General features: G+C 30.1%; 1 protein-coding gene, 1 long non-coding RNA gene and 1 pseudogene across 3 annotated transcripts; 1 reads left to right on the top strand and 2 right to left on the bottom strand.

The window, feature by feature from the left end:
• Positions 1 to 4,139: 4,139 nt before the first annotated feature.
• Positions 4,140 to 7,159, bottom strand: LOC138942019 (uncharacterized). 2 transcript variants are annotated; one of them, XR_011448237.1, is made up of 3 exons: positions 6,669 to 7,159; positions 4,601 to 6,228; positions 4,140 to 4,488 (listed from the first exon to the last, which is right to left on the bottom strand). XR_011448237.1 is itself a non-coding variant. In XM_070312037.1 (3 exons), exons 2-3 carry the CDS (start codon positions 6,192 to 6,194, stop codon positions 5,037 to 5,039), a joined length of 1,047 nt encoding a protein of 348 aa, XP_070168138.1. In that variant the 5' UTR covers positions 6,195 to 6,228; positions 6,669 to 7,149; the 3' UTR covers positions 4,983 to 5,036. The 2 variants fall into 2 exon arrangements, 1 of the variants encoding a protein (XP_070168138.1); XM_070312037.1 differs by lacking the exon at positions 4,140 to 4,488 and having other exon boundaries at positions 4,983 to 5,749; positions 5,861 to 6,228; positions 6,669 to 7,149.
• Positions 7,160 to 8,612: 1,453 nt separating this feature from the next.
• On the bottom strand, positions 8,613 to 9,586 carry LOC138942021 (uncharacterized). Its single transcript, XR_011448238.1, has 3 exons — positions 9,187 to 9,586; positions 8,978 to 9,083; positions 8,613 to 8,869 (listed from the first exon to the last, which is right to left on the bottom strand). It is a non-coding gene; the product is annotated as an uncharacterized lncRNA (long non-coding RNA).
• LOC138942018 (uncharacterized) lies at positions 9,403 to 14,504 on the top strand (annotated as a pseudogene).
• The last annotated feature ends 4,562 nt before the right edge of the window (positions 14,505 to 19,066 follow it).

Raw genomic sequence — 19,066 nt, 5'->3', positions numbered from 1 at the left:
TAAAGTAGTGAATGTGATTTTTCTAATGAAAATGAAAATAAAATAAAATAAAATAAAGTAGTGAATGTGATTTTTCTAATGAAAATGAAAAAGATAATTTTTCTATTCTTAGTTTTAATACTGATGAGTATAATCAATTAGAAGCTGTTAATTCAAAAGATATTGTTCATTCTACTCCGAAAGGTATGGTGGATTATCCAAAAAAATTCAGAAAACGATTTTTCCATTGTGTTGGACGTTGAAAAAAAAGTATTTGAACCGATAATTAAAGTAAATCAAAATTCTGAAAATGACAAGAATTTATTGAACAAACGCGGAATGTATGTTACTCCATGTCCTAATATAAAGGTAATCCACCAAAAACCTGCTCAAAAAAAGTTTAAAAGAGATTTTATTAAAAATGGTAATAGGTTACCTCCACGTATGATTAATAATAAAATTTATCTTTTTGTCCGTTCGATTCAATCACTGAAATTGTATCTGCTGCTTGTCGCAACTCCAGGAACTTTGAGACTTTTGTCACTTCATAAATAAGAAAAGAAACTATTTGTTTTTTTACATGTGTACGTAATTATATTGAACACGGAGCTACAGCATCGTTTTACAGATTAAGAGCAACATTGTTATATTCATTATATCCGTCTGTTAGTAACAATATAACTTGTGAATACAATGTTTGCGATTTATTTAGTAAACTAATGAGTACATACGATATAAATATTGAAACAATAAGGTGTCAAAATTCTCAATGTTGTGCAGTTGATTCACAGAAAATACCAGTTTTAAATTTAAGCGCGAAAATAATATGGGAAAAAGATATACGACATTTGAATGAGAGTGTAGATGAGTTAATACGCGCAAAAATTAGCTACTGTCAAAGCTGTCAGAAAAACTCCGCCAGTAAAATTATCCAAATTCGTGATTATTTATGTTTAAATATTGAACATTTTTACGAACCATCGATTCATTTTCCTGATAAGACTTTTCCGAACACTAATTTAAATGATATTCCAACTATAATAAGGGTACAAGACAAATCTTATGTTTTGTGTGGCGTAATTCAATTTATAGCTTCTACTATTATTAATGGTATTGGACATTATGTTGCGTACGTTAGGTCACTCACCAACAAATGGACAGAAATTAATAATCTCTTTAAAGAACCAACAAATATTTTTAATTTACTGGCGATTATAGAATATCGTTATTATTTTATGTATTAGTTTAATTAATTTTAATAATTTTGCTCACTATGTTGGCCAAAGATAACATTAAACATCTACCAGCAATAGTTGCATCATACATAAACAATATAGCTATGTCTGTAAGCTGTTGAGACTCGTCTACAAAAATATCTTTATAGATATTTATCTTTTATAGTTACATTTAAAAATATATATTTTGTTCAAAATAGAATATATGCATATATACATATATCTAAATATTTTTGTTCAGAACATTAATTTTTGCCTATTGATGATTTTCCTCAATATTGTTACATGTGTGTATAGATGTATTGTTTCTAATTGCGAAGCCTTTTTCTTTTTATTGATAGCATAAAATGTTTTATATGTCACATGTAGCATGGGATGCAGAAAAATTTGATAATTTTGTTTTTTTTATTATTTCCCTTTGTAATACACACGTTTTCCAAACTATAAAGATATTTATAAATGAAATTTGTGTCACAATTTTTTTCAGAATTAATATGTACCTGCTATTAGCAGTATTTGAATATTCTAATATTGTTAATATGTTAATTCCAATATAAGCAAGCATGTGTGTGTGTGTGTGTGTGTGTGTGTGTGTGTGTGTGTGTGTGTGTGTGTGTGTGTGTGTGTGTGTATGCGTCTTTATAATAATAAAAATGAAATGTAACAACTAGAAAAACGGCGCTATTGTGTATATATATTATTTATAATGTTACAATATTTATAATGACGATATATCTACTACTATTAATAAATAAAACAACACAGATAAGGTGGTTTTAAATAATTTATCCTTTCATATTATAATTATGTTAAAATAGTCCATTCATCATCCTCCATACGCATAATGTCTACTTACATTAGAATGTTTGTATGTCTATTTTCACTAGGATGTTCTAATGACACAGAAAATTAAAATAAATTTAAGGCTCCTGAGTAGTCGCCGCGACCATATTGGAATGATGACGTCAGAAGCGAGAAATATGACACACTGAGAATTCTTGCGTGCCATTTTTAAATAAAAAGATATTTTAAAGAAACAAGACTACAGATCGCTTTAGTATATTCGTAAAATTGTCCGAAAACTAAGCTTTTTCTTTGACAATTAATAAATAACTGTAAAATGAATGTCAAAGTAAGCCTAGTCATACGGGAAAACATGTAGTTTGACAGCTATCGAAAGAAGTGGAAAATGTTCTTTTTACATAATACTTAACTTGCTAAGCTTAGTTTTTGGACAATTTTATAAGTTTCACAAATACGTTACACATCACAGCATTAGCATAAAGTGAATAATTACGAAATGGCATGCAAGAATAATTTGGGCTGCCAAAACGTCACTTTTCACGCCTCATAGTTCATTGATTTGCAACGTGAGGCGCTGTATAAAAATTCTGACATATGGGTAACACGCTGGTAACTAGTAGCTAACACGTAACATATATATAGTATATATCTTTTATATATCTATTATATAGTGTAGTACTCTATTAGAAAAATACTTGAGCAAACGAAGGGCGCAATGCTCAGCCATGTCCCAAAAAATTTGATTTTAATAATATTTAAATAATATATTTTCTTATATACAGCTCCGTTAGATCGATTATCGAGAAGCTCGGACATTGGGTGACTATTAAAATGGGTGACTACCACGCATCAGACCCGGGTTCAATTCTTGTCTCTGGCATTTTTTTTCTCATCCTTTTTTATACAATCTAGCAACGAATATTTATTCATGTAAAATAAAGTTAATTAAATTAAATTTTTTTTACTCTGTAATCTGTCGATAGAAATGATTGTGGATTGCCTCTCCATGCAACATTTGTGGGAACATCTTTATGTTCATTGAAACTTGTAAATGGGATATATGGTCTGCCAATATCCCATACATTTATATTACAATCAACCACTAGAGCACAACTTGCTATGTGATATTTTTTTCTGTGGTCTCCATTTAATGCGTCCTACTAATGCAATAGTATGTATGGCATAATCGTAACTTGGTTTACCTGACAGATCTCAAACCTAAAGAGTTCATATAAAGAATATAAATATACGATCAATGTTTCATAAAAATCTATATATAAAATAATGTATGTATCTTAATATTTTTATCTTCAGATGCAATAGCGAGCCAAGTGACTTCAGGGTGCCAATCATAAGCAAATATCAAACCACTGTGTGTTGGATTTCCCGCTCTCATTGCACCTGCGCTTAGCCCTATCACGCGAGGCTACCATATATTGTTCTCAAGTTAGCAGCAATGCAAGTTTTAATGTTGGTAACCCTGAAGGTGCCGGCCCCCGGCCATTCTCTCTCAATAAAGTGATCTCACAGTCGAACCCACGTGCGCTAGAATCTTTTATTCCTCATCTTCCGGAAATACGGCACAAGTCGTAACACTGTGTGCGGTAAAATGTTGAAAATAACGATGCGGCTTTCTCATATCCCATTGCTGTATATGTTCATTTTCGAATACAGCAGCAAAAGTATGCGGTTGTTGTGGACAAAATTGAACATCTCTTATCGATTCTGTATTACTAAATATATTAAATATACAAAATTTTAAAATACCTGAAAAATTGTTTTGCTATTATCTTTAACAATTACAAGAGAGCTTTATCTATATATATTATAACATAATTTATCTATAAAAGGTTTTAATGGCTTCTTTTATTCGTAAATCAAAACATTTCATAGTACCATCTTATGAACCAGATATCAACCATATAGGTTCTGTCATATGAAAGCTCACTTTAATCACAGTTCTTTTATAATCTATAAATACATGCTCCTGTTTTGATCAAGATTGTTTATTTAAATTCCAAATAACTACTGCACTATTTGTTGCTGCTGTCGTATATAATCTATAAAATAAAATAATATTGCAACATAAAAGGCAATCTAATATAGTATATATGAATATAGAATTTTTTAATGTATATTGTGGGCTTTATATGGAAGCGTGATTCTGATCGAGGATGAATAATCGAGAACGAAGTATTGTGCGAGCAACTGACTGACTTTATTTCACGGCGGTCTTTGTAAAAGTGTGCGGGAATCCCGCGTACATCACCGGTTCGTGCTTGGCGCCTGCGCTTCGATCTTTCGCGTGCTTTCTAGAGCTTTCTAGAGCATGTCGTATTTTCGCTACTGTGACGATCGACTACGCATGTTTTCTTCCGCCTTTCTTACTCGCTCGCTCATCACAAGAAGCATTTGTAAACAATGTTTAACAATGTATATTAAACACATAGTATTATATTGAGAAGATTAACTAAATTAAATATATGGTATATATAAGTAAGATTGTGACATAAACCAGAAAAAATTCAAACTTCTATTTCTTTCTAAATATATATGATAATTGACGTAAATTGTTAAGTTACCATCATTGACCCCAGTAAAACAGCTACGTCATATCCACGTCGAATCCATATAATTTACGTGGACTACGTGGATGCAGATTTATCCACGAATTATTCACATGGATGCAACATTCTTTTTTCATCACTACATCGAAGTACTTTATCCTCGAAATATCAATGTAGATTTCATGTGGATGTTTCTACTGAAAATTATGATTGATTAATCAAGATATACTGTCTTTATCGCAAAGTGATTTTTAATGAATAATCAATTTATGAATATTTTGATCTCTGCACATACTACAGATGAGGTAAAATTGTATTGAACAAGACAATATTACTCTATGGGGAAAGGAAACATAGTGATAATAACAATTACAGAAAATGAAGCATTAAAATAATTTTATTCTGATCGGCAATGCCAGAAACAATAATTCCTCTCTTGTATAAAGATAAGTTACAATGTTTCAGAATGAGGCATTGGAAAACAGACATTCTTTGAAACAATCCAATTATCTTCCGCGTCCTTTTTAGGGAGAGGTAACAATACAACTTTTTTTTTAATATCATCTAAACACCATCTGTGTAGTGATCCAAGGTTGCTAACGATATATATGTTTATACAGCTGGAAGAAAATGGATAAGAAAAGAGATCTGATCTTTCTCTAAACTTTCTGCCAATCAAATAGTTTCCTTCATTACATTTTATAATATTTTCGATTTTAAGCACTTCATTGGCTTTTGTAAGACAATATGCATCAGCAGACCTTAAAGAGAATTTTTTATCTGGCATTTGAATTTTGTTATACTGCTCTCCTCGACAATTTAGAGTTGGTCCCATATTATGACGTTTTTCAAATGATAATTCATTCTTTGTAGAATAAGAAAGATGAAGCATAGCTGCCTTTTCTATCACACGGCAAACTATTTGAGAAAGTGTCTTCCCTGGTGCATGCAAAAAGTTCTTCATGTGTCCCAAAAAACTTTCAAATTTAAATGCACTAAATTTTTCAAGATGTCCATGTAATCGGCAATCCGCAACTATGTGCATTAAATGATGAACATTGTATACTACAAAGGTTTGTCCATAAATTTTAGAACCGTGCTCTATAAATAACCTGAGTAATCTGTCTGCATCAATGGCATAATCCTTGACCAACACAGGGTCGACTAGAATTCGAACAGCACAGGCAAATAACAAAAAATTTTTATAAACTTCTCGCTGCATAAATCTAAAAATTATGAAACCATCATATAACAGGAGCCTTCTAAATTCTGTACCTTTGTAATATTTCCAATCACTCAATCTGCGTGGTCTTCTAGCAAAATCAGATGGAAAGAAAGATTTTAGAAAATTAGAAAAACTATTTATCTCAAGAACAACATCGCGAGGCAGTTTGTATTTACTAGCTTTAGCACAGTACAGCTTTGAAAGAATTCGTTTCATAATTCCTAGATATAACAGATGAAAAGATTCCAAAGGAAATTGTGTTAAAGGTTTAAGGTGAAGTCTCGTAATCAGAGGACTAACTCCCTTGTGATATTCTTTGTGAGTTTGTTGACAAATAGATTTATCTGTCCGTAAAGGTGATTCCTCATGAGAAAGATACATCATTCGGTTGCCGAACCATACACCCTTAATAGTACACCTGTAAGACAAAATATTAATATTATACAAAGTATTCAAAACTTTATTGTAACTGCACACAAATTAGTTTTAAAATAACCATTAAGATTATGTTTTCTTACATGTGTACTTTATATTTGCAAGGTAATAATTTGAGAGAACAGAATGAACATGATATAAATATAAATAATATAAATGATATAAATATAATATGTTATCTTTTTAATATTAATTTTTCTTATATAAATTTTTTCGAAGTTCTATGATTTTATGCGAAATGAGTTTTATTTATACGTTGAATAACAGAAAGAATGCTAAAAAAGTTTTTGAATTCCAAGAGATAATAAACATTATTTAATTACAGGCAGAATAAGTTATAAAAATAAAAACGATTGTTAAAAATGAACTATTCTATATTTACATACATTTCAAGAGAAAAAGTGCTCATTTAATAATACTCACCTTTCACAAGCAAATTTATTGCCATGTTGGTTGACACATTTTATGCTCTAGCAGGTGCATCAGCAATTATGTTCCTGATTTTTAGTTTGTAACATTTATCTTTAATATTGAAACCATTCATTATTTCTAAAGCTTCATTGATAAAGTCTTTTAAGTAAGCATCAAGGTTTGATGGACATTTCGTTTCTCCGCACCATATAGCTATAATAAAAACCTCATTTCTATCAGCTATGCAGCCAGCAATTGGCCATAAAAATCACCGTATACTATCATAGGGCGAGAAACCATCAAAAAACACGTCAATTTCAATTACATCGGACATTGTTTCCAAAATCTCTTTAGATAATACAGTTTTAAGACCAGAGAGAATACCATCCCAGATAGCAATTTGTTAACAAATTGTCGCCAAATTGGCATCAAATTCGCTCAAAACTTGGTAACAAATCCAGTGCCATCTGTGTCCGCATTAAGCTTGTGTTTTGGTGACAAAGCTTGTTGACATAACCTGACAGCAAATTGACGGCAAAAACCGAGCAAAGCTTGACATGATTTGACGCCAAATTGATGGCAAAAATCGACCAAGATCTGCGCAAGACAATCTGATAGCAGATTGTCAGCAAAAACCGAACAAATTCTGCAGCTTTTGGCCATTCATATAAAAGTATATATTTAAATAGATTTAAAGCCTTAACCCTAAGTAACAAAATGATGATAAGTTATGGTCATAAAATGACCATTAGATAATTAGACATTATATAAAATCATATATTAATATGTTAAAATATATAGGTAAATTCAAATAACTTAATTTATAAAATTAAAGATCTTTTTGGACAGAAATTGTTTGAATAAGTGAAAATCGAACAATTATCTGTCCAATTTGCAAAAAATCAATTCAATATCTGAATTTCCTGTATAAGAATTGTGTCAAAAATTGAACTGATAGAAATATATATATTATAATATTATTAGTATTTTGTAGGCTTTATATACACTCATGACAAGAATTTGAATACGGGTATAGATAATGAATAACGCGCCGCATAGCGATAAGCGACTGAACTATTTTATAATACTTTGTAATAAGCTGCAGATTTTGTTCGGTTTTTGCTGCCAATTTTCCATCAAATTGCGCACTCTAGATCCTGCTCAGTTTTTGCCGACAATCTGATGTCAGTCATGTCAGCAAGCTTTGCTCGGTTTCTGCCGCCAATTTGCTGTGTAGTTATGTTAGCAAGCTTTGCTTGATTCTTGCCGGCAATCTGCCAGCTTAATCGGTAATAACAACTCTTGTACCAAATTTGTAGCCTTTTTGCTGACAATAATTTGTAGCAAGCACTTGGCAATATCTGTTAGAACAGACCTGGCTGACTGGGATAATACCAAAATTGTCCACCACCTTCCAATTCTTTGATTAATAATATTGTACTTCTTGGAGTTTTCAAGAGTGTGTGCGCACACATAGGAAGCAATTTGTGGTTATATTTCCTTAAAATTTTCAAAAGATGAGACAATGCATTAAGCGTTATATTTCTTTTAACAGCCCACACTCCAAGATCTTGAATTAATTTGAAATCAGAATTTGTAGATTCACAATGATCAGTAATTTCTTTAACATTTACTTTTTGCTTGTATAATGTATTACTAATAGGAACAGTGATGTTATTTTGATTTTGTGACTCGTGGCATCCAAAACTGCTTGGAAGTTCTTTATTATTAATAGTAGTAATAATCGAAGCATCATCTACTTCATATATGCTTCTTTTTTTATCCGTAAGTGCAAAACATATTTGTAATGCATCTATGCTTTCCATATGACAAGACTGTGATTCTTTGATATCTTTTTGTGTGATGGATTGATCATAATTACTTTCGTGATCATGATCTGCAGAAATAAGGTTTATATTAATACATAAATAAATAATATAATAACAAACCATAATATTAGAGCAAACATCATTAGAATATTTATGGACATATAATGACAATATTCATTGTTGCTTATTAGATCATTATAAAAAATAATATCTATATCATGGTCTTCATGTACATATTGTTGCTCTCTATTACAACACTTTTTGTTGAAATCATAATAAGCGCTCTTCTCAGCAATATGTTCAAAATATTCTTCCTGTGCTAAGGATATTGAGATTCTGATCAGATTTTCTCTTTAGCCTCTTCCATTCTGTATTCCATAACCTCTACAAATTGCAACAAATATTAACATTGTGCATTAAATATTTTTAACAGAAAGCAGACATAGATGCTTTAACATAAATAACATATAGTGAGCAGAATTGCAAACGTACCTGTTTAGACATTGCAATGAAAAGACAAGAAATATTGAGTTAACAAATAAAACTCAGGAAAATTATGTTACACCGTTTGGCTTTAACGTCTTCTTAGGATACTTAGCTATTTTATAATAAAAAATAAACAGATAATTTGCATTTATTCATAGAAATATTCAACTAAAATATCACTACATTAAATATCACTACTACGAAAGTATCACTACATTATTTAGCAATTTCTTCGCACTATCTTAATCCGCATCCTATCGCATCCTATCATTGGCCGCGTTCAGCAGAGAAAGCGCTCAGTTATCGTCTTGTCAACACTTGACGTTGATTCGTTGGTTTTAAAAGTAAGAACCAATCACATTCGACGCTACTAAACGGTTTTCTCTGCTGAACGCGGCCATTACTGTCGACAGATAAAGATCGAGCAGGGACAGGGGCAGGGGCAGGGATAGCGGGAGTCTGGATCCTCTTAGCAATATGGCCGTCGCGATTACTAACTGCGTAGCAGGATAGTGCAATTTCAATTGATTTCAGTGTAATTTAGTATAATTCGTCTTGTATTTTGTTTTTATTATTTGTGTCATGAGTGCGATAGATGTACAAATAGCGGATAAGCCGGTAAGTCGATAAGGAAAAATAATATGAGAGAAAGAGAAAGAGCTAGAAAGTGAAATCATAATATTTTATTACAGTATGCTATACTCGAGTTACCTATATATGATGAATTCGAGTCTAATATTTATGCAGTGCCAGCCTGTACTGTATGGTTAAAGAATATAAAAGTGTGTGCAAAAGATGGCAAACAAGTTGCATTCGCAGCTATATGTAAATGGCCTCCTGACGAATCAAAACTAAGTGATTATTTAGAAAAAAGAAAGAAAGACTGACTGACACTTGGATCACATATGAAAACGTAAAAATTTTGAAGTTTTGTAGTAAGTATTACATTTTGTGTATATTTCGGTGTTATATGTGTGTGTTATCATATTTATAAATAATATGTTAGCTTTTGCTTTCCCTTTCCTTATCTTTTCTTTCTTATAATATATCACATTGTAATGTACTTCGTAAACATTTAATGCTGAATTTGTAAAAACTATTGCCCTTTACACTTTCGATTTTTTAATTTTAATTTAACTTTACCCAGACAGCACAAGGATGTCCTTAGGACGTCCAAAGGGCATCCAGGACATACATGTAGGATATCCTCAGGATATCCCATTGTAATCCTCGGATCTCCTCTGGATGTCCTGAGGAAGAGTAAATGATAGCCGTATATTAATCTCTGGAGAATCCAGGGAGATCCTGTGGAACATCCTAAGGATTTTTATAGGATATGTTAGGGATATTTTTCGTATGTTTCAAGGAGCAAATTTTAAAATTTCAATATAAATTAAAATTATGTTTTGTTATTTACTGCCAATATTAAAAATCTAATATTAAAAATAGTTCACCGTTCTTTAATATTTGAGGCTTTCGTGCTGTACATGAATATTTTAGGTTTGGCTCCCGGGTTTGAGTTGTGTAATATTTTCTAAACAATCCAATATCTGAATTCCCTATGTTGGGATTGCATCAGAAATTGAACTGATAAAAAATAATTACATTTGTAATTTCCTGTCAGTTGCTCTTTGCAAGCTTTATATAATTCTCATGACCAAATCTCAAATACGAGTTCGCATAGCGGTAAACCAACGAACTAGCGGTTGAATACTATTATTTGTAAAATTTTTGGAATGTTGCGAACAGTAACATTTCTCATGAAATATTAAATAAATAATAATTTTGGATATATGAAAATGTGCGCATCAAATTCAATTATTAATATTAAACGAAATTAACGTTAACAATTAATTGCACATGTATATGCCCTCTCGAAATCCAAAAGACATCCAATATAATAGACAGGGCAGATATATCCTACAGACATCCAGGGGTTATCCAGTGGACATTTATAGGACATTAATACTTATTATAATACTTAAGATTTCTAAATTATATAAAATAACCGACACAACTAAAAATAATTATGTATGCATATTAAACTTTTATAAATATATTTATAATAATATCTTCAAACATCCTACAAATGTCCTGAACCGTCCTGGACATATTCAGGATGATCCTGAGGATGTTTTGTGCTGTCTGGGTATTAACGAAATTTATGATACCTTTTATTCAATTTAGTAACTTCAGATGTAAAACTTCTTTTGTTATAAATATTTAGGGGAATGTCATTCAATATGTAGTATTCATTTGCAAGACTATTCAAGTTGATTTATTTTTGTCTTTAAACTAACACATTTTCTTGCTTTTTTGCTTAATTGTATGTAAAGAATCTATAAGACGAGCTAAAGAAGAAGCAAAAAAAGTCTTAAATGTCTCAGATTTGTCACAGTCTGATAAGGACAAAAGTTTAAAGCGCCAACGATTTGTTACTCGAAGATATAGTCCTGTGAACGAAACATCATGTAATCGACGCAAAAGTAATATTGTATATGCTGATGATTCGGACAGTGATTTTGAATTAAAAACACCAGCTGTAAGAAACTTGAAAATAAGTGGTTAGTTCTTTTCTATTATATTTTATATACATATTTAAATGATTTGAGTTTTATTACTTATGTATTACTGTCTATTCATATATGAATTTTAAACACTATATTTTGACATATGAAATATATAATATGTACATATTTATGAAATTGCTTTTGTACAGACTATATCACAGTTATTTAAAACCGACTCTTTCATTTTTTTTTAGTGTATTTTAACCAAAATTACTAAGTTTGTTTTATTTGATGCGCAACTAAAATACTTTTGCATCTAATAATATTTAGTATATAAAATTCTCATTTTTGATCTTCTCTATATTTTCTTACTTCTCTATATTTTCTTCTCTATATTTTCTATCTTTGACATTTCAGCAAATGATAAGAACAATAAGGCATCACCATTACTTTTTGAAAGTGACGACAGTGACGACAATTTCAGCGATAATAGTATAACGCAAAGTAAGTCTTATTTGATTGTTGAACATTTCAGAGCAGTGGTCATTCTGACTCCACATACAATTATAATCCTTTCAATATTTGTGTTTATAATAATTGCATTATTGATCAATTTAATTGTTCTTTTTCAGTTTCATGTGCACCAAACAACTATTCAAGGACAGAAACACCACAGACATATGGGAATAGTCACAAATACAACTGCAAAAATCATTTTATGACTAGATGTGACAGTAACATGAATTCTATAAAGCAAATACAAGGTATGAAGAACTTATTTGCTTGTTGAATATATCAGAACAATAGTTATTTTGACTCTATATGTTAAGAATGTTTTAGTTGTACAATAGTAGCAAAAAACTGTCAAAATTAACAAAAAAAAAGATATTTCTTACGTTTATACTGTTTGAAAAACATTAATAAATCCGGATTATAAAAAGAATTAAAATATAATATAGTTACAAAATAATATGGTTTTTGACGTCTTTATAAAAGAAGATAGTTATAATTAATATTTTTCCTAATTTATGATAAAAACTTTTGATTGTGAATATCTCTTGAAATCAACTGCAAGAAACAAAAAAAATCGAGTAATTTGCAGAAAGAGAAAAAGACAATATTTTTTTTTATAATTTTTAATAAATAACTTTTAAACGAGTAAATGGATCTAAATCAAGTTTTGCACAAATATTTATTAGAGTTTTCTTAATATATGTGAAAATTTTTGTTTTACTGGCAATGTTTTTTCCTTGTCAAATTTGTCAATAAGTGCAACAATACGCGATTTTTCATAACAATCAATAATAACTTTAAATAATTTCTAAACCATTAAGAGAGTTGTGTTCAGGTTTTATTCAGAAGAAATAGTAGAACAGTCTACGAAATTTTCATGCTTTCGTAAATGTTTCGACATATGACACATACATCTTTAATCATTTTTTCAATATTTATACTTTTAATAGTTTGCATAAATGACAAATTTAATTAGTTTATTTTTATAACTCCTTTAATTTTATTTATGTCGATATTTTCTCATATTGCCATTAATTTTTATATATTGTATATGTCTTAAATTTTATTTAGATGTAGCCTTCTTTTCCAAATCACGCGAGTCCCAAATATCAGACGCTATACATCTAACTTATTCATCTATTGATAGAAGTGTCAATGAGAGTATGGGCCCTGTAGATCATACAAAAAAGAAGGAGAGCTGTAACGTTCAAAAGGATTTAGAAACGAATAAGCAAGACAAAGTAATGAGTGAACATGAGAATAGTGATGACCGAAATTCTTGTACAGTAATACGGCAGGCGCAAGGTAAGATTGTTAATATTATAAGTTGCTCTTATATATGTATATATAATTTTTAAATAATTATTTTGCGAACAATCCATATATTGCAATTGTTGAAAAGTATTTTATATTTATTGTGGTTGTGCTTTTACAGATATATGCAAGTCATATGTAACTCCCTATAATAAATCACCTGTCAGGAATAATGGTAAGTTGCATTCTTTCAATGGCTAAAACATTTCCTCATATTGTGGTACTCATTCTTTTTTTCTATATTATAACAATAAATTATTTTTTTACAAAATAGCAAGTTTCAACAAAAGAACTATAATGGCTGCTATAAGTGATTTGAGAAGTCGTATTGGTAAACTTTATGTCACCATTATAAAAATTTATACTGCAACATGTCATCCTGAGGAAACACTTGAAAATTCTATCGGGATTCCAACTCTTCCATTGACTTCTATGGAGGAATTCTACAAATGGGAAGATTTTAATTTGGACGAAGAGAAAAAATTGATAATAGTAAGAAAATATTTCCCTCTCTTTTATTTTGAAAATATATAAATTATAGTGGCCGCTATTCCATATTATATATTTTCATGTTTTACAGATTCGATTGTTAGTAGAGCATGGCAAGGAAGATTTGAAAGGCTCTGTGTATTGCATTATGCGCAAACTGATATCAAACAAAGTCGCAATAAATTTTAATTTAAAGGGAACAAATAGAGAAGGAGCAAGAATTCAGAAAAAGAAATTTCTAGATACGATATCTTATGGTCTTATCATTGGTGAGATTTATGATATTATTAATATTATATAAATATGATTAATTTCTATAGTCAATCTAAATTTGATATTTGTATAACTAATATATTTACATTAAGAATATATTCATCTAATATGTGATCTTTTTTTGTTTGCAGCTGCTTTCTTTCACAAGAAAGAAAAGATAGGGGTCTTCACTTTTTATATAATAGAGAGAGTGCAGACTCCCATATTGCGAACTGGTTAAAGGACGCAAAAAAACGTCTTTAAAACGAAGAGCTTAGATTAAAGAAGGGCAAGCAACAAGGCGAGCAATCAGAAAATAATTCAAATGACTAGAAAAATCGAAGAGGTTACGCTGTATTTTATTTTATTTTTTGTTTGTGTATATGTTAATAACTTCCCATATGTTGGTGATATTTCTGTCCTTGAATTATATTTGTTATACATCGATGTTTGTATACTACATGTATATACGTATTTTAGGATGACAATATATAAACATGTTTCTCTAATTTTATATTTCATATATATATTATATATTTTGTGCAATATTTTAATAATGTTTAATTAAAATAAATACTATATAGTTTCTTACATGTTTCTCTTTATTTTTAATTTAAAACCTTGCATGTAATGTGAAAAAATCCATTCGATTATAAAACAAGAATTCATGTGGATACTACGAGGATGTGTCTCGAAAGTTCGTGAAATTTTCATATGGATTTCCACGTTAAATCGATTATCTCATCCACGTAGATTATAGTACCATTCTTGAGCGGATTGTCCACTCGAATATTCATGTGGATTCCACGATGCTGATCCACATGTTAATAACGTGGATTTCACGTACTGTTTTTGTCGGGAGATGCGAGCTCATATGCTACTCAGAACGCAAACATGTTATAATATCTATAAAATTTAACATAAGAAAGAATACATAAATGATGTTCAAGCTGATACTGCATATTGTACGTTATATGAAGTTTAGAAAATGACAACAATATATGTTTGTATTTATTGCGGTCTATGGGTTCATTTTACGATAATATTTTTGGGACATTTAGGTTAGAATTAGATCAAGATTAGATTAGGATTAGAAAATAAATAAAATTCAATAAATATAGTTGACAAAAAGTTACATTTATTATAATGTTGTTACATTTATAATAATTTATTCTACATTTATTACAAATGTACATTCGACATGCATACATTATATGTGATATACGCACATATACTGAATAATATATATATTGAACACAGCATATAATAGACTGCACGCTTCCGTACGCAAGTCAGCGCGACAGCATCAGCAAAAGAAGAGGCAGAGATGATGTTCAAGAAAGATGTTCTCTTCGTCACACTGAAGATTGTGTAACAGAGCATATAACCCATTTCTCTTACTGATGCTGACTCATTGACTCGTATGGAAGCGCGCAGTCTTTATGTATACTGGATAGCCCATTTTAATCCATCCAGTCGAATATCTCAAAAATCAAGCCCGGAAGAAAATAATGTTTCAAACAAAAGTTGTGTGGCTTCAAGGGGGCCATAAGATGATGACAATGATTTGACCTTGGAAAATCATCTGAAGGTCATGTGAAGGTCAACTTTAAAATCTTAGATGGAAACCCCCATTTTTTATTTAGTATTCTTGTAGCTGATATCGAGAGCTTTCCAAAACACTATAATAAAGTATTTTTTCATTAAGTACTTTTTGAGTTATTTTATATTTTAATCTGACATATTTTGATATAAAAAACAAAATATTTCGTAAAATATTCAGTTTTCGATAATTTTACCGTAATACTTCTATGTACAGAATAATAAGACAAATTAATTAGTGCCAAAAAAACAAATAATTATTTTAAAAAATACATTGTAAATAATTTTCTTAAAAACAATTTTTTTTTATACTAATTGGTTTGTCTCATTATTCTGTATATAGAAGTATTACGGTAAGATTATCAAAAACTAAATATTTTACGAGATATTAAATTTTTTATATCAAAATATGTCAGATTAAAATATAAAATAACTCAAAAAGTATTTAATAAAAAAATACTTTATTATAATGTTTTGGAAAGCTCTCGATATCAGCTACAAGAATACTAAATAAAAAATGGGGGTTTCTATTTAAGATTTTAAAGTTGACCTTCACATGACCTTCAGATGACTTCCCAGGTCAAATCATTGTCACCATCTTATGGCCCCCTTGAAACCACACAACTTTTGTTTGAAACATTTTTCTTTTCCGGGCTTGGTTTTTGAGATATTCGACTGGATGGATTAAAATGGGCCACCCAGTATATGTATATCTGATGAATATGATCTGATCTATATATCTGATATATATATATATATATATATATATATATATATATATATACAGGGTTGGGAAAGTTACTTTATAAAAGTAACTCGTTACCGTTACCGTTATTTTTTCTAAAAAGTAACTCGTTACCGTTACTCGTTACCAATTTTAAAAAGTAACTCGTTACCGTTACAGTTACTAAGAAGTAACGAGTCGTTACAATTTCCGTTACTTTTTTACAATACAAACTAATAAATTATTTTGCATAAGAAAAACTTTTAAAAAATTGTAAGCAAGATTTCATTCAAGGTTTATTACAAAATAAATGATTAAATTTTATCGAAATTCTTTATTAATTTTTAATAAAATTTGTTGCTCCATAGTATCATCATTTAAATGCCCTCTTTGTGGTGTTAATACAGAGCCACCGATGCTAAACATTCTTTCTACAGATGCACTGCTTGGTAGAGCTGTATTATATTTAATAAAAAGTTTTTTAAGTTTTGGATAGTCGTTTAACATTTCTATATTACAATTATTTGATTTTAAAAACCGTTGCAATTCTTCTTGTTCAGATTCATTTTGCACCGTTTTTTGCTCAAAAATGAAAAAATCATCGTGATCGTCAGATTTTCCAGCTTTTGAAGAATTTTCAGTTGATCGGATTCCCAATAAATCCTCCACGTAATTTTCAGCACGTTTTCTTTTTTCTCCGGTTAACCAGTTTAACTTAAATTTTGGATGTAAACATGCTGCTATTATTAATTCTTTTGTTTGAAATATTGTAAGAAATCTAAAATCAAATATAGTAAATTAAATGACATTGTTTTATTGAAATTAATACTTTTGAATCAATAGTTTAAAATAAAATAATATTTTTCAATTAAATCCTTATTTAAAATTAAATAACATATGTATTAATCAAATTAATAAGTTACCTTTTATTTAAACCTTGCTGAATAGCTTCAACTAATGAATGGCAATCTATAAGGTCAGATTTATTGAGATTTTCTAATTTTCGTTGCAAGGTACTTAGAACTGGTAGTAAATGAGAGCTCTGCTTTTCCGAAAAGATAAAGCTCTCATTGGATATCGCGTGTCGTGTCATCGCACTGGTCTGCAGGAGCCATAAGTTGATCAATCACATTCAAGCATTTTTACAACATAATAAGAATGCTAATTGGTCGATTTGCTTACGGCTCTACGGTTAAGATAAAAATTTTATCACGCACAATAGCAAGAATAATATCTTAAATAAATCAAAAAATTTGAAAAAAGTAACGATAAAAGTAACTGTTAAATTCGTTACTCGTTACCGAAAAATGTAACGAAGTTACTTTTTCCGTTACAAATAAAATTTGTAACGCCATTACCGTTACAGTTACCGAAAAAAAGTAACTATAACGGTAACGGCGTTACAAGTAACGCGTTACTTCCCAACCCTGCAATAAATAAACAAACAATGGCCAATTAAAAAATTTTATTTGTTTTAAAAATTTATTACGTGAATAATGTTTTGCTTTCTCATAGAGGAAGCTTTGTTTTCGTGAAATTTTTTTTTTTTTAGTTTTCGATGCCAATGTGTTCAGAATAGTCTAAAACGTCGGAAAGACACGTTTCTAAAAAATGTCCGTCCGTGTGTATTTACGTGTGTATATGCACCAAAAGGGCGTGCTGTAGTTGCTGTAATTTTCGCAAATTTTGAGATATTGCACTAAACTTTTATACATGAATAGAGTATCATTAAAAGATGATTGGTATTGAATTTGATGAGAATTGGTGACAGGGTTCATTTTTTATGAAACTCTGAATTTTTCAGTAATGTCTGTGGACGCTCTAACTTCTGTCAAGTTTTGAGGTATCAAACTAAGGGGCCTATTCTGTAACCATTAACAATATCATTTCGTTAGATATCATTCCGCAGCTGTTTTTCGATACGTTTTGGCTGCACAATGACATAATTTTTAACGACATCGTTAAAAATTACAGAATAGACCCCTAAATTGTTTTACATGAATAGTAGAGTATCATTAAAGGATGATTGGTATTGAATTTGGCTAGAACTGGTCTATCGAGCAGTTCGATGACTATGCGTATCGCGTATAACGTTGTAAGCGTATCGTAACACTATTATAATTTTATTGTTGCGTTTCACATGTATTACTACGCCTTATGATATTTCTTTACGAATCTTTATTTTTAATAGGCGCAATTTTTTGATATCATTATTTCCGTGGAATTTTATAAATACATTTACATAACAGTTTATGGCACGTATACGTGTGTGTGCGTGTGCGTGTGTGTGTGCGCGCACGCGCATCTGGCTGGATACGTATGCGTAATATATACCAATAATATAATATATAGCAACATTTTATACTCATTTTATACCTAATCGATTTTTTTCGCAATTAATCTCGTATATGCTCAGTCATATTGTTTAGATATAAAGATAAAATCAAATAATTATTTGATGGAAAAGAGTAAAATAGAGGGTATATAAATAAATAATATACAATCACACATCAAAAACAGTATACGTCTAATGCTCTGGTGTGTACGATTCTAAAAAAAAAAAAAAAAGAAAAAATGAGAGAGAGAGAGAGAGAAAGAGAGAGAGAGAGAGAGAGAGAGAGAGAGAGAGAGAGAGAGAGAGAGAGAGAGAGAGAGAGAAATAGAAAAGGGAGAAAGAGGGAGAAAAAGAGA

Source organism: Polyergus mexicanus, unplaced genomic scaffold (genome assembly GCF_030449975.1).
Source record: "Polyergus mexicanus isolate NDT 795.1 unplaced genomic scaffold, iyPolMexi1.0 SCAF_21, whole genome shotgun sequence".
NCBI classification, from domain to species: Eukaryota; Metazoa; Arthropoda; class Insecta; order Hymenoptera; family Formicidae; genus Polyergus; species Polyergus mexicanus.
This window is presented reverse-complemented; position numbering and strand designations above follow the sequence as displayed.

Bases quoted from the DNA above. Each gene is read 5' to 3' on its own strand.
- LOC138942019 (XM_070312037.1), bottom strand. From the start codon at position 6,194: ATGATGTATCTTTCTCATGAGGAATCACCTTTACGGACAGATAAATCT. The intron at 5,750-5,860 runs GTACAGAATTTA...TTCGAATTCTAG, and splicing joins TGATTGGAAATATTACAAAG to TCGACCCTGTGTTGGTCAAG.